The sequence below is a fragment of the Bombina bombina genome, chromosome 4 (genome assembly GCF_027579735.1).
Source record: "Bombina bombina isolate aBomBom1 chromosome 4, aBomBom1.pri, whole genome shotgun sequence".
Lineage (NCBI taxonomy): Eukaryota > Metazoa > Chordata > Amphibia > Anura > Bombinatoridae > Bombina > Bombina bombina.
In genome coordinates, this window is record NC_069502.1 from 639,467,953 (window position 1) to 639,488,664 (window position 20,712).

The following is a 20,712-nucleotide window of genomic DNA, read 5'->3' on the forward strand; positions in this document are numbered from 1 at the left end:
ATCCCTGCACCATTGGTTCAGCATACAAAGCTGGAGAGGTCTCATATGAAAATGAGCAAAGGGAATCGCGTCTGATGCTGCATTCATGAGACCTAAAACTTCCATGCACATAGCTACTGAAGCGAATGACTGAGACTGAAGGTTCCGACAGGCTGAAACCAATTTTAAACGTCTCTTGTCTGTTAGAGACAGAGTCATGGACACTGAATCTATCTGGAAACCTAAAAAGGTGACCCTTGTTTGAGGAATCAAAGAACTTTTTGGTAAATTGATCCTCCAACCATGTTTTTGAAGAAACAACACTAGTTGATTCATGTGAGATTCTGCAGAATGTAAAGACTGAGCTAGTACCAAGATATCGTCCAAATAAGGAAAGACCGCAATACCCCGCTCTCTGATTACAGAGAGTAGGGCACCGAGAACCTTTGAAAGGATTCTTGGAGCTGTCGCCAGGCCAAAAGGAAGAGCGACAAATTGGTAATGCTTGTCTTGAAAAGAGAATCTCAAAAACTGATAATGATCTGGATGAATCGGAATATGAAGATATGCATCCTGTAAGTCTATTGTGGACATATAATGCCCTTGCTGAACAAAAGGCAGAATAGTCCTTATAGTCACCATCTTGAAAGTTGGTACTGTTACATAACGATTCAAAACTTTAGATCCAGAACTGGTCTGAATGAATTTTTTTTCTTTGAAAAATCTTAATCTGCCCCCTACCAGCTGAGCTGGAATGAGGGCCGCACCTTCATGTGGACTTGGGGGCTGGCTTTGGTTTCTTAAATGGCTTTGATTTATTCCAATTTGAAGAAGGTTTCCAATTGGAAACAGATTCCTTGGGGGAAGGATTAGGTTTCTGTTCCTTAATTTGTCAAAAGGAACGAAAGCGGTTAGAAGCTTTAGATTTACCCTTAGGTCTTTCAAAAAAACTCCCTTACCCCCAGTGACAGTTGAAATAATCGAATCCAACTGAGAACCAAATAACTTATTACCTTGGAAAGAAAGAGATAGCAATCTAGACTTAGAAGTCATGTCAGCATTCCAAGATTTAAGCCACAAAGCTCTTCTAGCTAAAATAGCTAAAGACATACATTTAACATCAATTTTGATGATATCAAAAATGGCATCACAAATAAAATGATTAGCATGTTGAAGCAAGCGAACAATGCTAGACAAATCAGAATCCAATTCTTGTTGCGCTAAATGTTCCAACCAAAAAGTTGATGCAGCTGTAACATCAGCCAAAGAAATTGCAGGCCTGAGAAGATGACCAGAATATAAGTAGGCTTTCCTTTGATAAGATTCAAGTTTCCTATCTAAAGGATCTTTAAAAGAAGCACTATCTTCCATAGGAATAGTAGTACGTTTAGCAAGAGTAGAGATAGCACCATCAACTTTGGGGATCTTCTCCCAAAACTCCAATGTAACTGCTGGCAAAAGATACAATTTTTTAAACCTTGAAGAAGGAATAAAAGATGTACCAGGCCTATTCCATTCATTAGAAATCATATTAGAAATAGCATATGGAACTGGAAAAACTTAAAAGTAACCACAGGAGGTTTATAAACACAATTTAAATGTTTACTAGTCTTCATATCAAGAGTACTAGTTTCCTCAATATTCAATGTAATCAACACTTCTTTTAATAAAGAACGAATGTACTCTATTTTAAATAAATAAGTATATTTGTCAGTGTCAATATCTGAGGAAGGATCTTCTGAATCAGATAGATCCTTATCAGAGGAGGATAATTCAGTATGTTGTCGGTCATTTGAAATTTCATCAACTTAATGAGAAGTTTTAAAAGACCTTTTACATTTATTAGAAGGTGGGATGTCAGACAGAGCCTTCTGAAAAGAATCAGCAATAAAATCTTTTAAATTCACAGGTATATCTTTTACATTAGATGTTGAAGGAACAACAACAGGCAATGCACTATTATTGATGGACATATTCTCTGCATGTAAAAGCGTATCATGACAACTATTACAAACCACAGCTGGAGAAAAAATCTCCAGAAGTTTACAACAAATGCACTTAGCTTTGTTAGAACTGTTATCAGGCAGCAGGGTTCCAAAAGTGATTTCTGAGACAGGATCAGATTGAGACATCTTGAAAATGTAAGAGAAAAAACAACATATAAAGCAAAATTATCAATTTCCTTATATGGCAGCTTCAGGAATGGTAAACAAATGCAAACAGCATAGCCCGCTGATAGAGAAAAAAGGCAAGAAGCATATAGGAATGGGGTTTAAATAATGAATATATTTGGCGCCAAGTATGACGCACAACACAAACAGTAATTTTTTTGGCGCTAACAACATCCGGAAATGATGCAATTTTTTTTCCCTAAAAAATGCATTTCCCAGATATGAAACTGATAGTCTGCAAAAGGAAATATACTTAAACCTGACTCATGGCAAATATAAGTACATATATTTAGAACTTTATATAAATACATATAGTGCCAAACCATAGCTGAGAGTGTCTTAAGAAATAAAAACATACTTACCCAAAGACACCCATCCACATATAGCAGATAGCCAAACCAGTACTGAAACGGTTATCAGTAGAGGTAATGGAATATGAGAGTATATCGTCGATCTGAAAAGGGAGATAGGAGACCGAAAACAGAGAACCTATGAAATAGATCTCCCGTGAGGAAAACCATTGCATTCAATAGGTGATACTCTCTTCACATCCCTCTGACATTCGCTGTACTCTGAGAGGAATCGGGCTTCAAAATGCTGAGAAGCGCATATCAATGTAGAAATCTTAGCACAAACGTACTTCACCACCTCCATAGGAGGCAACGTTTGTAAAACTGAATTGTGGGTGTGGTGAGGGGTGTGGAAACTTTTGAGGTTTGGGAAACTTTGCCCCTCCTGGTAGGATTGCATATCCCATACGTCACTAGCTCATGGACTCTTACCAATTACATGAAAGAAACTAGAATGCCCCTTTAAAGAATACATAAACAATGTCAATACTTTTTTTTGTCATGGCATTGAATTGTAAAGCCCAAGTGAATCATGGCACTGCTGATTAAATACCATTCTATTTTATAGGAAAAGGCAACTTTACCTTATCTTATTCCTTTAAACAAACAGCTTTTTATGTTAATTTAGCTGTTTTTTGTTAATTGGTTGTCATTATGCATCAACTACTTTTTTAGTCAGAACATTTGAAAACAGAATCTGACTTTTTTTTTTTTTTAAACTTAAAGGGACAGTAAACCCTTAAATTTTATTTCATGATTTGGATAAAACACACAATTTTAAACAACTTTCCAAGTTACTTCTATTATTAAATTTGCTTTATTCCCTTGTTATCTATTGCTGAAGGGACAGCATTGCACTACTGGCAGCTAGCTGAACACATCTAGTTAGCCAATCACAAGAGACAAATGTGTACAGGCACCAATCAGCAGCTAGCTCCCACTAGGTGTAGGATATGTGCGTATTCTTTTTCAACAAGGGATACCAAGAGAACAAAGTAAATTTGAAAATATAAGTGAATTTAAAAGGATCTTAAAATGGCATGTTCTATCAGAATCATGCAAGTTTATTTTTTTTACTTTCCTATCGCTTTAAGTAACTTTTATTTATCCCCCATGTGCCCAAATGCAAGTACCCTTTGGATGACTTTGTAACCCAATGCTGACTAATCGGCATGCATAAGTGAAACAGCCGTGTCCATTGCCCAAGGCTTCTGAAGAAAGTAAAACTATTGATTTTTCTTTTTGAATTGCAAGACCAGTAAAATATATTTTACAAATGATGTTAATGATAACAGATATACAGTTCTGTGGAAGCTTCAATGATTTAAGTCACACAAACAAGTGCTGTGCATAAGCCGTTTTTGGAAACCTGCAGTCACAGTGGAAGTGCTACTAAATATATCTGTCATTACAACATTATATAGTTTGAGAAAAGGCCAAACACGTAACTGAAGCAGGGCCTAGGGCTGGACAATATACAGTAGGACTTCTACTACAGGATTTGTTTTGGTATTTTTAGATTTCCTGTAGTTTATTTGTATTTATTATAGTATATACTTTATAGCAGTACCTGTGTATGCGGCTTTGATTAGCTAATTAGCAGGTGCCCTTATTCTGTAGTCGTTTTTATATATTAGCCACAGTTACCTCACCTATAGGGTCAGCGTCCTACAGGAACTGCTCACATGACTTTAACAACTCATAAGCAGGTTGCTTAAAGTGCACATTCTAAATACTGCACAAATGGATAGATAAATAGAACTCACCCTTCACAGGATACAGACAGCTGATATCAGCACTATTGACAAGTTTTAGATTTGCTACTTCCCTATCAAAACTATCTTAGAAATAATGTACTTTGGACAGATCTTTCATTATCATTAATCTTTTAACTTGGCTGCTTAAACACAGACATTTGTACTTAAAGGGACATTAAACTCAATTTTTTTTTTTCTTTCATGATTTAGAAAGAGCAAGCAATTTTACACAACTTTCTAATTTATTTCTGTTATCTAATTTGCTTCATTCTCTTGATATTCTTTGCTGAAAAGCATATCTAGATAGGCTCAGAAGCTGTTGATGCCTCGTGTGATTGGCTCAACCATGTGCATTGCTATTTCTTAGACAAAGGATATCTAGAGAATAAAGCAATTTAGATAATAGAAGTAAATTGGAATGTTGTTTAAAATCATATTCTCTATCTGAATAATGAATGAAAAAAATTGGGTTTAATGCCCCTTTAACACCTTTACTAAATCTTTGTTATACAGACCTCAATGCTGTATTTTATAACCAGATCATTGATTTCTCAGAATGACTTGCCCATAATCTCCCTCCACCCACTAGAGCACTACATAATTCAGTAACATAAGAAAGAGCATATACATTACTTTAAGCTAACATCCAATCAGCACATTTTCTTTGGGACCACATACTTGAAATTAAAAAGCAATTCACATGAAAAAAACTGAAATTGGCATATTTATAGTTTTAGGTATTTAAATGATAAACACCTTAAAGGGACATGAAACCCACATTTTTTCTTTCATGATTTAGAAAGAGCATGCATTTTTAAACAACTTTCTAATTTACTTCTATTATCTAATTTGTTTTATTCTCTTGATATTCTTTGCTGAAAAGCATATCTAGATAGGTTCAGTAGCTGCTGATTGGTTCCTGCACATAGAAGCCTGGGATGATTGGCTCACGCATGTGCATTGCTTTTTCTTCAACTAAGAATGTCTAAAAAATGAAGCAAAATAAATAATAGAAGTAAATTGTAATGTTGTTTAAATTTGTATTCTCTATCTGAATAATGAAAGAAAATGTTAGGGTTTAGTGTCCCTTTAAGTTTTTTTTATACAAAACGTTTAATTATGCATAATGAATGAATATAGATTAATTATTGATTTTGCTCCACTTTCATGTAATTTAGCTCTGACAACTGAGCAATTTCTTATTCTCAGAACGTAAAAAGCTCCCTGCTGACTTCTCAAGGCTAACTCTGCTACATGTCTATCCCTAATTGGCTTTTTCAGATAACAATTGCAAAACAGAATACTTTGTACTAACTTTGTGACAGTGGTTAGCCTTGTTGTCTGCAGACCTTGTTGTCTATTTGCCTCAAAATAAGGCAAATGGTGGGTGGAGTAAGCGCCCTTAGAGGTATAATTCTTTCTTAAGTACCTTCTACAGTAATACTTACTGATTTAAAAAACACCAATATTAGCTGTAAAATTAGGCCTCTGTACATGTTAGATTTTAAAGTGAAGGTAAAGTTAGCTAGATTGCATTGTTACATTATCACATACACCCAAAATGAATGTTACTTTAATTCATCAATTTTGCTATATTTAAAAAATAAATCTGTAATTGCCGTTTTTCATTACTATTTTGCAGGCTGTCAAATCAACCCGTGTTTTTTTTTCTTTTTTCTATTAGCCAGTCACGTTTTGCAGAAAGCCAACTGAAAATCTGGCCGTTAGACGGATGTCAGTCAACGTCATCGCACTATTTGAGCATCTGCGCATGTGTTCCCATTATTTTCTCTACTTTTGAGAGACGTATAGGGACCGCTCTATACGTAAGAATGTCAGAAATCAAGAAATGGCTAGGCTAATGGGAGGAGTCACTTGCCGCAGAGTAAGAAAATATAAATCAATTTTATCCAAAAAATGCAATATGCTATGTATAATTTTTTTTTAGCAATTATATTACTTAGGATATTAATAATTGAATTATGCTTAAAGAACTTCCAAACTTTACCTTCACTTTAACATATTTGCTTTGGGCCTATGATCCCGGATCAAAATATAGGATTTGGTTATATTTGTTAAATTCAGAGATTCTAACTGCAGATATCTTAAAACATTATTTGACACTTAAATATGCTCAGATATAGCTCATCCAATAAAAGGTTTTGCTTATTCAAGTGTGCCACCTTCATCTCTTATGTTTGCATACTCAAATATACCAAAAGACCATAAAATAGAAGCATTCGTTGACTATTGAAGTAAAGTTATAATGAAACAAACCATATCCCAGTCAATTATTTTTAACTGTCCAGCTCTTATATATTATCAATTCCCTGTATATTACACTATTGCAAGGCTCAGCTGAGTGCTTAGGGACACACATAATTGAAGTGACCCAAACTACCTTAGATCCACTGTCCTAATAGCCAGCAGCAATGCTTCCTAAGTTCTCCTGGACTCCTAATGACACTCTAAGGACAGAAGTGCAAGGGCGGAGCTAGGCTGCAGTGTGTCAAATTACTATAAACAGGAGGGGAGACACAGCAAACACTTAGTGCAGCTGATCTTACTGTGCGATTATGCACAGTACCGGACAAGGTGAACTGTTGGGGGCAAATGTATTTTTGTATTATTTAGTCTGACATCAATTTTCATATTTGTGCACTGTGTGTAGGAAGTGGTATATGTTTAAAACTCATGCTAAAATCAGTAAGCTGCAGATGATACAGAGTGCTAAAATATGAAGATTACTTTCAGACTAAATAATGCAATGATGCAAGCAATAAATTATCTATAGCATTAGCCAAGTAATCCCCCTCTTTTCCAAAAAAACAGCAAAGCTCCTTACCTAGTGTGGAGTAGTTGTTTGTAAGTTTTTTTTTCTTCTGATTTGTGGCAGTTTAAACATCGATCACTCAGAGAAGGTGCAGCAAGGAGTCCCTGCCTAGACCTGCTCTGAGTGATCAAGCCGAGTACATGCTGCACGCACAGCCTCACCGGCAGCTCCTCCCCATTAACTTGTGTAATACATGCTCAGCTACAGCCCTCCAAATCTCCTGGAAGGGACTTTGAGGAACAAAAAAATCAAGGGACATACAGCAAAATTCAGGGGCTGTCCCTAGAAATCAGACTTTTGGCAACTATGCAATTTTGACATTTCGATCCCTTTAAAAATTTTTAAAAGATAAGTGGTCGGTACTTCTTCTGAATAATAGTTAAAGGGATAGGAAAGTCAAAATTAAACTGGCATGATTCAGATAGAGCATGTCATTTTAAGGCACTTTTACATTCACTTCTATTTTCAAATGTCCTTCGTTCTATTAGTACCCCTTGTTAAAAATTAAATACGCACCTATCATACACTAGTGGGAGCTGCTGCTAATTGGTGCCTGCACACATTTGTCTCTTGTGATTGGCTAAATAGATATTTTCAGCTTCCTGTCAGTAGTGCAATGCTGTCCCTTCAGCAATGGATAACAAGAGAATGAAGAAAATGTGATAATAGAATTAAATTGGATAGTTGTTTAAAATTGTATGTTCTATCTGAATCATAAAAGAAAATTTTGGGGTTTACTATCCCTTTAAGAGCGAATGTATTTATAGCCAGACCTTAAAGGATCAAAAACAATGCAAATCCATCACATTAGGTAAATTTGAGTGGAATTCATTTCTCCATCTCTATTTGAGTGGTATTCAGTTTCTTGAGCATTAAGCAAATATTCTTTTTTTCCTACATCTAAGCTATCATGGATTCACTGATAACATGCAATGTTTTATTGTTCAATTTCTTTTAATTAACTCACAGTTTCAAAACTTGAGAAAAAGCTAATCTTACATATCCCATGACCCTACCTTTATCTCGGTTCTCTGGCATTATACTTAAATGACAAGCCAAGGACAACAGAACAATGAAATCATTTGCGTTATTGTTTACGGTTAATGTGAAAATGGAATTTTTTACCACAATGGTACCTATTAACTTAAGAAATCCTTGAAAAAAAGTGTTTGCAGCACTCACTTGTTTTTGTATTGTGTATGCACTCCACAGTGGCATCAAGAGGTCATGGCTATACGCACTCACATACCGGTGCTGATGAAGTACACAGTAGGTGCTTTTTTCTTTAATATTCTTTGGTCTCCCATATGGCAAATTAGTCATCTCTGTTTGACTTACTGAAACACCAAGTGAAAACATCTATCAGCACAGTATGTTACACAAAAAGCTTGTTACACATTATATACAGTATAGGTTTTATGACTTACTATGTTCAGTGCTAAGGTTTAACCTTCCATTTAATAATTCATCATCAACATTCTGAAAACAAATATATAAGATTTAATATGATTTTATTTTTTAAATACATGTTTTTAAACAAACAAAAATAAATGTTAACATGCTTACTGTAAGATTACAAAAACAGCCTAAATCAGAGGCATGTGGTGAAGATGGACACTCTCCTGGGATAGATTTCTCCTGTGGTAGAACTGGCGTATAGAAAGGCTGCGACAATAAATGGTTCAAGCTACCATGGGTCCCATTATTTGGAGCTGGAGTGATTTTAAGTAAGTCTGTTTACAAAGAAAAAAAAGGATGTTTAATAAAATAGTTGTAAAGATAAACTGCATTGCAGGATGATTCTCAGTTATTTGAATTTCAGTTTTGCTGCACAACAGTATTTCTTTTTTTAAAAAAAACATTTATATCTAACCAGTACTCAACCAGTACTATTTAATTTCTAAAAATATTAAGAATAATGAATACATTAATTAATAGAGCTGCACATTTACTAAATCCTAGTTATAGATCAATTATGGGCCAGATTACAAGTGAAGCAGTATTTAACACTCCCGCTTGAGCGTTAACTCTGCTATAAGTAAGGTTTTTGCTCCCGTCGGGTAGCGCTTGTATTACAAGTTAAAAGCAAACTGTTTTAGCTTGCGCACTAACCCGACATGCATAAAAAGCCGAACTTAGAATATTGCGCTCGCAATATCTTATTCCCCCATAAAAGTCAGTGGAGTAAAAAAGTGGAAAAAATCCTTACTTGTGTGCAAACCCAATCGCATATTCTCAAGTGTGCTAACCTGACATGAAAATATGAATATTTCACATTCCAATGTTTCACAAAGCATAATGTGCTCTATTTATTCATAAATACATATTTATACATATATATATAAATCTGATGGTATTTTGCACAAATATATATTTATACCTATATCTACACTGTATAAAGATTCTATATATGTCTATATATGTGTACATATGTATTTGCGTTTACATGTGTATATGTGTATGTAAATACATATATTCATAAATATGTATGTACACACATATAGACACACATATATATATACATATACACACAACAAATATATATATATTTAGACATGTTTATGTATGTATCTCTGTTAAAACCATTTTTTTAATTAGTGTTATTATGAGTAACTATACTTTTATATGTATTTTGATGTGTTTTGTGACCCTTTTTTGTTTTGCAAAACAGTTAACCAAAGCTCTGAGTTTACGCTATCACTATGAGTATTAACTTCAATTGCGTTCAAGTGATCACATTTACTTTCCACTTGTAATACGAGCGAAAACCCTGATTCTTTCAAACACCACAATAAACCCCTTTTCGCTCGTGCATAACTGTTAGAGCCTCACTCGTAATCTGTCCCTATTTGTGTTATGGGGCTAGAAGGTGCTTTAATAAGACTCTGGTTAATGAGAGGTCATAGCCTCTGGCAAAACACGTAAAACTATATTATGTTCTTGCAACCCCCTCAATTGCATTGATATATACTGTATAGTGTTGCCTATAATGTAATGTTAAAGGTTACCAGGTGACAACTTACCACACATTAAATTATATATCTCAATATTGTCAAAAGGTTCCACTTCTACTCCTCTCTTAAACCCTGGACCATGTCCTATAAAAATTGCCTAAAAAGTAATTATTGGACACCAAATTAAGATATATTTAATATAAATGGCTATTTACATTTGGACAAACAAAATATTCTATAGCATTGCAAGCAAACTTAACAATAACAAAATACTTTTTTGTGGCTAAGATAAAACTGGTTCATTAGAAAACGTGTGTCAATCTCAAAGTCATTGTAATCCATAAGAAAACCTGCTTTTCCCTTTGTTTTCTATTTTTTCCCCTTCACATTGAAAGGCCTTAATAATAGCTGTCCAGTCTATCACAAAATTATTTTTATTTAGGCTGTTTCATAAATTGTAGGTGTATCTAAATCAACAGGGAATTTTTATAGGCAAATTATGTAATACCTTTGATTAGAAATTGATACAATACAATGTATTTCTTCTTATAAAATGGAGCTGGGAAAATTATTAACCTTTCTCCAACATAGGTGTGTCCGGTCCACGGCGTCATCCTTACTTGTGGGATATTCTCCTCCCCAACAGGAAATGGCAAAGAGCCCAGCAAAGCTGGTCACATGATCCCTCCTAGGCTCCGCCTACCCCAGTCATTCTCTTTGCCGTTGTACAGGCAACATCTCCACGGAGATGGCTTAGAGTTTTTTAGTGTTTAACTGTAGTTTTTATTATTCAATCAAGAGTTTGTTATTTTGAAATAGTGCTGGTATGTACTATTTACTCAGAAACAGAAAAGAGATGAAGATTTCTGTTTGTATGAGGAAAATGATTTTAGCAACCGTAACTAAAATCCATGGCTGTTCCACACAGGACTGTTGAGAGCAATTAACTTCAGTTGGGGGAACAGTATGCAGTCTCTTGCTGCTTGAGGTATGACACATTCTAACAAGACGATGTAATGCTGGAAGCTGTCATTTTCCCTATGGGATCCGGTAAGCCATGTTTATTACGATCGTAAATAAGGGCTTCACAAGGGCTTATTAAGACTGTAGACTTTTTTTGGGCTAAATCGATTCATTATTAACACATATTTAGCCTTGAGGAATCATTTTATCTGGGTATTTTGATATAATAATATCGGCAGGCACTGTATTAGACGCCTTATACCTTAGGGGCTTTCCCAAAGCATAAGCAGAGCCTCATTTTCGCGCCGGTGTGGCGCACTTGTTTTTGAGAGGCATGGCATGCAGTCGCATGTGAGAGGAGCTCTGACACTTAGAAAAGACTTTCTGAAGGCGTCATTTGGTATCGTATTCCCCTTTGGGCTTGGTTGGGTCTCAGCAAAGCAGATACCAGGGACTGTAAAGGGGTTAAAGTTTAAAACGGCTCCGGTTCCGTTATTTTAAGGGTTAAAGCTTCCAAATTTGGTGGGCAATACTTTTAAGGCTTTAAGACACTGTGGTGAAAATTTGGTGAATTTTGCACAATTCCTTCATGTTTTTTCGCAATTGCAGTAATAAAGTGTGTTCAGTTTAAAATTTAAAGTGACAGTAACGGTTTTATTTTAAAACGTTTTTTGTACTTTGTTATCAAGTTTATGCCTGTTTAACATGTCTGAACTACCAGATAGACTGTGTTCTGAATGTGGGGAAGCCAGAATTCCTATTCATTTAAATAAATGTGATTTATGTGATAATGACAATGATGCCCAAGATGATTCCTCAAGTGAGGGGAGTAAGCATGGTACTGCATCATTCCCTCCTTCGTCTACACGAGTCTTGCCCACTCAGGAGGCCCCTAGTACATCTAGCGCGCCAATACTCCTTACTATGCAACAATTAACGGCTGTAATGGATAATTCTGTCAAAAACATTTTAGCCCAAATGAACACTTGTCAGCGTAAGCGCGGCTGCTCTGTTTTAGATACTGAAGAGCATGGCAACGCTGATACTAATATCTCTGAAGGGCCCCTAACCCAGTCTGATGGGGCCAGGGAAGTTTTGTCTGAGGGAGAAATTACTGATTCAGGGAACATTTCTCAACAGGCTGAACCTGATGTGATTGCATTTAAATTTAAGTTGGAACATCTCCGCATTCTGCTTAAGGAGGTATTATCCACTCTGGATGATTGTGACAAGTTGGTCATCCCAGAGAAACTATGTAAAATGGACAAGTTCCTAGAGGTGCCGGGGCTCCCAGAAGCTTTTCCTATACCCAAGCGGGTGGCGGACATTGTTAATAAAGAATGGGAAAGGCCCGGTATTCCTTTCGTCCCTCCCCCCATATTTAAAAAATTGTTTCCTTTGGTCGACCCTAGAAAGGACTTATGGCAGACAGTCCCCAAGGTCGAGGGGGCGGTTTCCACTTTAAACAAACGCACCACTATACCCATAGAGGATAGTTGTGCTTTCAAAGATCCTATGGATAAAAAATTAGAAGGTTTGCTTAAAAAGATGTTTGTTCAGCAGGGTTACCTTCTGCAACCAATTGCATGCATTGTCCCTGTCGCTACAGCCGCATGTTTCTGGTTCGATGAGCTGATAAAGGCGGTCGATAGTGATTCTCCTCCTTATGAGGAGATTATGGACAGAATCAATGCTCTCAAATTGGCTAATTCTTTCACCCTAGACGCCACTTTGCAATTGGCTAGGTTAGCGGCTAAGAATTCTGGGTTTGCTATTGTGGCGCGCAGAGCGCTTTGGTTGAAATCTTGGTCGGCTGATGCGTCTTCCAAGAACAAGCTACTTAACATTCCTTTCAAGGGGAAAACGCTGTTTGGCCCTGACTTGAAAGAGATTATCTCTGATATCACTGGGGGTAAGGGCCACGCCCTTCCTCAGGATCGGCCTTTCAAGGCAAAAAATAAACCTAATTTTCGTCCCTTTCGTAGAAACGGACCAGCCCGAGGTGCTACGTCCTCTAAGCAAGAGGGTAATACTTCTCAAGCCAAGCCAGCTTGGAGACCAATGCAAGGCTGGAACAAGGGAAAGCAGGCCAAGAAACCTGCCACTGCTACCAAGACTGCATGAAATGTTGGCCCCCGATCCGGGACCGGATCTGGTGGGGGGCAGACTCTCTCTCTTCGCTCAGGCTTGGGCAAGAGATGTTCTGGATCCTTGGGCGCTAGAAATAGTCTCCCAAGGTTATCTTCTGGAATTCAAGGGGCTTCCCCCAAGGGGGAGGTTCCACAGGTCCCAGTTGTCTTTAGACCACATAAAAAGACAGGCATTCTTACATTGTGTAGAAGACCTGTTAAAAATGGGAGTGATTCATCCTGTTCCATTAAGAGAACAAGGGATGGGGTTCTACTCCAATCTGTTCATAGTTCCCAAAAAAGAGGGAACGTTCAGACCAATCTTAGATCTCAAGATCTTAAACAAGTTTCTCAAGGTTCCATCGTTCAAGATGGAAACCATTCGAACTATTCTTCCTTCCATCCAGGAAGGTCAATTCATGACCACGGTGGATTTAAAGGATGCGTATCTACATATTCCTATCCACAAGGAACATCATCGGTTCCTAAGGTTCGCATTCCTGGACAAGCATTACCAGTTCGTGGCGCTTCCTTTCGGATTAGCCACTGCTCCAAGGATTTTCACAAAGGTACTAGGGTCCCTTCTAGCTGTGCTAAGACCAAGGGGCATTGCTGTAGTACCTTACTTGGACGACATTCTGATTCAAGCGTCGTCCCTTCCTCAAGCAAAGGCTCACACGGACATCGTCCTGGCCTTTCTCAGATCTCACGGATGGAAAGTGAACGTGGAAAAGAGTTCTCTATCTCCGTCAACAAGGGTTCCCTTCTTGGGAACAATAATAGACTCCTTAGAAATGAGGATATTTCTGACAGAGGCCAGAAAAACAAAGCTTCTAGACTCTTGTCGGATACTTCATTCCGTTCCTCTTCCTTCCATAGCTCAGTGCATGGAAGTGATCGGGTTGATGGTAGCGGCAATGGACATAGTTCCTTTTGCGCGCATTCATCTAAGACCATTACAACTGTGCATGCTCAGTCAGTGGAATGGGGATTATACAGACTTGTCTCCGAAGATACAAGTAAATCAGAGGACCAGAGACTCACTCCGTTGGTGGCTGTCCCTGGACAACCTGTCACAAGGGATGACATTCCGCAGACCAGAGTGGGTCATTGTCACGACCGACGCCAGTCTGATGGGCTGGGGCGCGGTCTGGGGAGCCCTGAAAGCTCAGGGTCTTTGGTCTCGGGAAGAATCTCTTCTACCGATAAATATTCTGGAACTGAGAGCGATATTCAATACTCTCAAGGCTTGGCCTCAGCTAGCGAGGGCCAAGTTCATACGGTTTCAATCAGACAACATGACAACTGTTGCGTACATCAACCATCAGGGGGGAACAAGGAGTTCTCTAGCGATGGAAGAAGTGACCAAAATCATTCTATGGGCGGAGTCTCACTCCTGCCACCTGTCCGCTATCCACATCCCAGGAGTGGAAAATTGGGAAGCGGATTTTCTGAGTCGTCAGACATTGCATCCGGGGGAGTGGGAACTCCATCCGGAAATCTTTGCCCAAGTCACTCAGCTGTGGGGCATTCCAGACATGGATCTGATGGCCTCTCGTCAGAACTTCAAAGTTCCTTGCTACGGGTCCAGATCCAGGGATCCCAAGGCGGCTCTAGTGGATGCACTAGTAGCACCTTGGACCTTCAAACTAGCTTATGTGTTCCCGCCGTTTCCTCTCATCCCCAGGCTGGTAGCCAGGATCAATCAGGAGAGGGCGTCGGTGATCTTGATAGCTCCTGCGTGGCCACGCAGGACTTGGTATGCAGATCTGGTGAATATGTCATCGGCTCCACCTTGGAAGCTACCTTTGAGACGAGACCTTCTTGTTCAGGGTCCGTTCGAACATCCGAACCTGGTTTCACTCCAGCTGACTGCTTGGAGATTGAACGCTTGATCTTATCGAAGCGAGGGTTCTCAGATTCTGTTATCGATACTCTTGTTCAGGCCAGAAAGCCTGTAACTAGAAAAATTTACCACAAGATTTGGAAAAAATATATCTGTTGGTGTGAATCTAAAGGATTCCCTTGGGACAAGGTTAAGATTCCTAAGATTCTATCCTTCCTTCAAGAAGGATTGGAAAAAGGATTATCTGCAAGTTCCCTGAAGGGACAGATTTCTGCCTTGTCTGTGTTACTTCACAAAAAGCTGGCAGCTGTGCCAGATGTTCAAGCCTTTGTTCAGGCTCTGGTTAGAATTAAGCCTGTTTACAAACCTTTGACTCCTCCTTGGAGTCTCAATTTAGTTCTTTCAGTTCTTCAGGGGGTTCCGTTTGAACCCTTACATTCCGTTGATATTAAGTTATTATCTTGGAAAGTTTTGTTTTTAGTTGCAATCTCTTCTGCTAGAAGAGTTTCAGAATTATCTGCTCTGCAGTGTTCTCCTCCTTATCTGGTGTTCCATGCAGATAAGGTGGTTTTACGTACTAAACCTGGTTTTCTTCCAAAAGTTGTTTCTAACAAAAACATTAACCAGGAGATTATCGTACCTTCTCTGTGTCCGAAACCAGTTTCAAAGAAGGAACGTTTGTTGCACAATTTGGATGTTGTTCGCGCTCTAAAATTCTATTTAGATGCTACAAAGGATTTTAGACAAACATCTTCCCTGTTTGTTGTTTATTCTGGTAAAAGGAGAGGTCAAAAAGCAACTTCTACCTCTCTCTCTTTTTGGATTAAAAGCATCATCAGATTGGCTTACGAGACTGCCGGACGGCAGCCTCCCGAAAGAATCACAGCTCATTCCACTAGGGCTGTGGCTTCCACATGGGCCTTCAAGAACGAGGCTTCTGTTGATCAGATATGTAGGGCAGCGACTTGGTCTTCACTGCACACTTTTACCAAATTTTACAAGTTTGATACTTTTGCTTCTTCTGAGGCTATTTTTGGGAGAAAGGTTTTGCAAGCCGTGGTGCCTTCCATTTAGGTGACCTGATTTGCTCCCTCCCTTCATCCGTGTCCTAAAGCTTTGGTATTGGTTCCCACAAGTAAGGATGACGCCGTGGACCGGACACACCTATGTTGGAGAAAACAGAATTTATGTTTACCTGATAAATTACTTTCTCCAACGGTGTGTCCGGTCCACGGCCCGCCCTGGTTTTTTTAATCAGGTCTGATGATTTATTTTCTTTAACTACAGTCACCACGGTATCATATGGTTTCTCCTATGCAAATATTCCTCCTTAACGTCGGTCGAATGACTGGGGTAGGCGGAGCCTAGGAGGGATCATGTGACCAGCTTTGCTGGGCTCTTTGCCATTTCCTGTTGGGGAGGAGAATATCCCACAAGTAAGGATGACGCCGTGGACCGGACACACCGTTGGAGAAAGTAATTTATCAGGTAAACATAAATTCTGTTTTTCATTAGTGCTAATCATGGAATTTCTTAATAGGAGAGCACCCACTTATAATCAAATTTTTAGACTGAATAGTCTAAACAACAAAAAATATTTTTTGTATTTAAAGGGACACTGAACCCAAATTTTTTCTTTTGCGATTCAGATAGAGCATGCAATTTTAAGAAAGTTTCTAATTTACTCCTATTATCAATTTGTCTTCGTTCTCTTGCTATCTTTATTTTAAAAAGAAGACATCTAAGCTTTTTTTCTTGGTTCAGTACTCTGGACAGCACTTTTTTATTGGTGGATTAATTTATCCACCAATCAGCAAGGACAACCCAGGTTGTTCACCAAAAATGGGCCGGCATCTAAACTTACATACTTGCATTTCAAATAAAGATACCAAGAGAATAAAGAAAATTTGATAATAGGAGTAAATTAGAAAGTTGCTTAAAATGTCATGCTCTATCTGAATAACAAAAGAAAAAAATTGGGTTCAGTGTCCCTTTAATCCACTTTGGATAAAAAGTATTAAACACCATATATATTCATTAAGAAATACATAAATAAAAATGTATAGCAAACTATATGGTTATTAACGATTTAGTGAAATAGCAGCTATCATAGTGCTAATCATAAATGACAGATTTACTTGGTTTGGAAGTCATAAGTATTCTGGGGCAGCTATACAGCTCCAACATACTTTTCAAAACATTTTGCATTGAAAAGTGTGATGAAAATGGCTGCTGTATACCCCCAGTATACTATTAGTCTTATGTTCCTTTAAAAGCGGATTTTTTTCCCCATTATTGTTATGGCTGAAATTTCATTGACAAGCTGAGTAAAATTTGACATTAAAACAGTCTAAAATATTTTGACAGGATGGAATAATTCAGTGTTTTGTGTAACCAAGTTATGAACAACATAAATAAACCAATTTTTAGTTACTCTGTTTGACTCAGTCAGTGCATTCATGTTGGGTGATCTGAAGGGACTTTATCCCATTGCCTCATCCAGGTACATATGACTGATATTTTTAAAAAGCTGCATTCATTCCCTTACCACAAGGAAACCGTGGCACATTCTAAAACAGACAATTTGGATAACTAGGTGCTGTGATATCATGGACTGCACAAAAATAGAACTCCTGCCAATATACTGTAAGTCATAATATTAATATTTTATCCACGTCACTGTGCTAAAACAAATTACATTATTTAATAGGATTAAAACAGAGATATTTATATGCAGCTAGGATACATAAAATATTTAATAAAGCTATTTAGTTTAACTTATTGTGTCCATATTGTATTACAGATAACATTTTCTATGAGATGTTGGGTAGATCAGAATTTGTCAATAAGGTTAGGGAAGAAAGTTTCTGTGCAATCTGATGCCAAGTTCAGTGAGGTAAGACAAAGTAAGTCAAACTGCTCTGTACTGAAAGCTCAGTTTATTATATCAACAAGCCAATTATAAACATGTTAAACTCTAAAAGTTTGACATCATTTACATGCACTATTTAAAGTTGTTAAAAGCTAGTACTTGTCTGTGTACAACTTGACTTTAGTTGAAATAATTTTTATTGTGAGACATACATAGAAAAAATTAGAAGTCATCGTACATTACATATGAAACATCACAAGGAGAAACATTCTCCCTCCCTGACCTCGCATGGGACTAGTCCCCTACTTGTCATTTAGAGCTGCATAGCTAGGTTGTCCAGAGGGGGGACTTCTCTAATAGTGTCTATATCAGTTCCTAAAGTAGTCCCAAAGAATCTGTAATTTAGTATGTCCCAACAATTAAACAGAGGTTTTCTGAGGAAGAGGTGGAGACAGTGGTCGCAAAAAAAAGTTTCCCCCTCATTCTCCATTGAGAGTCCCTCTCTTCCTCTTAGTATTCTCATCTATCTTCAGAACCTCTCTTTTTCCTCACCCAAAAGGCACAACAATAAACTACAAACAATTTAACACGAGAAACAATCAAAACCAAAATCAGAAAAAATAAAAATAAATATTAAAAAGAAAATAAACTTGCCTGCTTCCCCTAAGCTTCACACTGTAGATCCACGGAAGGAGCCCCCAATCTTTTCAACGACCACCAGTCTTTGCTGTTAGTCAATGTCTCATGTCTCCGTGTCCTCTGTTTATGACTGTCAACCTCTTGTGGCATCTGGGTATCCTATGTTTCTACCTAAGGTCCCTCAGATTCCCTTCAGTATCCAATAGTTCCATATTTTTAAAAATCTTTCATGAGTAGCTTGTATAAAGGACACAGATTCAGATAATGCGTAGGTAGCTTTAATCTTTTCTAATACCTCCTCCCTTGAGGGTGCTCCTGTCTTCCAGTATTTAGCCACACATATCCTGGTAGCTGTGCACAAAGTGCGGATAAAAGTATTTATGGCTGAATTAAAAGGAGGTATGTGTTCATTGAGTAGTGCTTAAGATGCAGTCAGTGTGATATTTTCAGATAAAACCTCACTTAATAGGTTAGATAAGTTAGTCCATATCTGTTCTATTTGTGGACGTTCCCACCACATGTGGATATATGTTCCTGTCTCCATACACCCCCTGTAACAGTTTTTACTACCATTTGGGATATAGTGCGATGTGACTAGTGGTGTAAGATACCATCTAAAGGTGGATTTAATACAGTTTTCTTTAAAATCTGCGCTTATTAATCCTTTCCCTGCTACCTGTAATATTGCTTCCCATTCTTCTTTCGTTTGTGTCTTATTAATATCCCCTTCCCATGACTCCATTACTGTATTTTTAGAGGTATACTTGGCCTTCTGTATCGCTATATATATGTGAGAAATTAGTTTTTTATTTCTGGTGGTGGAGCTAGAATAAGCCTCCAGCAGTGTCAGACTTTGCCTATTGTTTCGGGGTAAAGCTTTTGTAATGGCTGATGCTATTTGGAGGTATAAAAACCAATGTAACTTTTCGGGTGTTAACTTCTCCTGTATTTGTAAATATGTAGCCATCTTACCTTTATGAAGAAAATCAGCTACCCTGTATAGCCCCTTATTCTCCCATTTTCCCACTTGTGAATGAAATTCTGAGCTTATAATAGTCCTGACTGGTCTCATCAGTGAGTCTGTTGGTAATAGTTGAAGAGATGTCGTTAATGAATTCCATAATGACATCATCTCTTCTGTAAGTCTTGAAGTCTGTTTATATCTAGATGGTTGCCCCTCATGTTCCCAGAGAATATCATCTGGGTGTTTACGTCCCGATAATAGGGTTTCCACCTGTACCCACCTCAGATCATTTGGCTTTTTACCAAATAGAGTCGTCTGCGCTAATCTCGCCGCTTGGTAGTAGTTCAGTAGGTTTGGGACCCCCACCCCTCCAAGTTGTCTATGTAGTAGTAATATACGTGAGGGGATTCTAGCTTTTTTACTGCCCCTTAGAAAGCCCACCAAATCAGTCTGTAATTTATTGAGTTCCAGTAAGGGGATCTTGATCGGGAGGGCCCTAAAAAGATATAGTACTCTTGGTAAGATGTTAATTTTTATAGCCGATAGACGACCATACCAAGAAAACCCGCCCGACCTCCAGGAGTTGATGTCTTTCCTAATTGCTTTGAATAGAGGGGTGTAATTCAGTTTATATAATTCTGTACTGTCACCTGAGATTCTGACTCCCAAGTATTTAATCGCTTCTTTAGCCCAAGTAAATGTGAAATTAATTTCAATAACCTTTTTAGTATGACTAGGGAGGGCTATAGGTAGTGCTTCACATTTTTCTAAATTGATCTTGTATCCTGAAATAGTCGCGTAATTTTGTAGTATTTGATACAAATGTGGGAGGGATGTCGTCGGTCTAGTCAACGTCAGGAGGACATCGTCCGCAAACAAAGAGATTTTAAAGTTATTCCCCCCTATTTTTACTCTGTGAACTTCTGGTGTCAAGCGAATCTTAGCTGCAAGGGGCTCTATGCATAGCGCAAATAGTAACGGTGAAAGGGGGCAGCCCTGTCTTGTCCCATTCCTAATATCTATGAGCTTTGATTGATATCCAGCCGCTCTAATATGTGCAGTGGGTTGGGAATAAATGCCCATAATTGCCTTCACAAAGGGTCCTTCAAAACCCAACTTTGCTAGGACTTCCATCATATACCCCCAGTCTATTCTGTCGAACGCCTTCTCCGCATCCAAAGATAGGACCAGAGAAGGCGTTCTTGTCTTATTAAGGTAGTCAACCAGGGTGATCATGCGTCTGGCGTTATCTGGC

General features: G+C 38.0%; 1 protein-coding gene across 1 annotated transcript in view; it reads right to left on the reverse strand.

Moving 5' to 3' along the window:
* ENPP3 (ectonucleotide pyrophosphatase/phosphodiesterase 3) overlaps nt 1–20,712 on the reverse strand; it is a 437,931-nt gene that overhangs the window by 121,437 nt on the left and 295,782 nt on the right. The window contains exons 17-20 of the mRNA XM_053710678.1: nt 10,114–10,201; nt 8,657–8,823; nt 8,518–8,569; nt 8,273–8,427 (exon numbers count right to left, since the gene is read on the reverse strand). Coding sequence (XP_053566653.1) covers nt 8,273–8,427; nt 8,518–8,569; nt 8,657–8,823; nt 10,114–10,201 — 462 coding nt within the window. The remainder of the gene's footprint in view (nt 1–8,272; nt 8,428–8,517; nt 8,570–8,656; nt 8,824–10,113; nt 10,202–20,712) is intronic.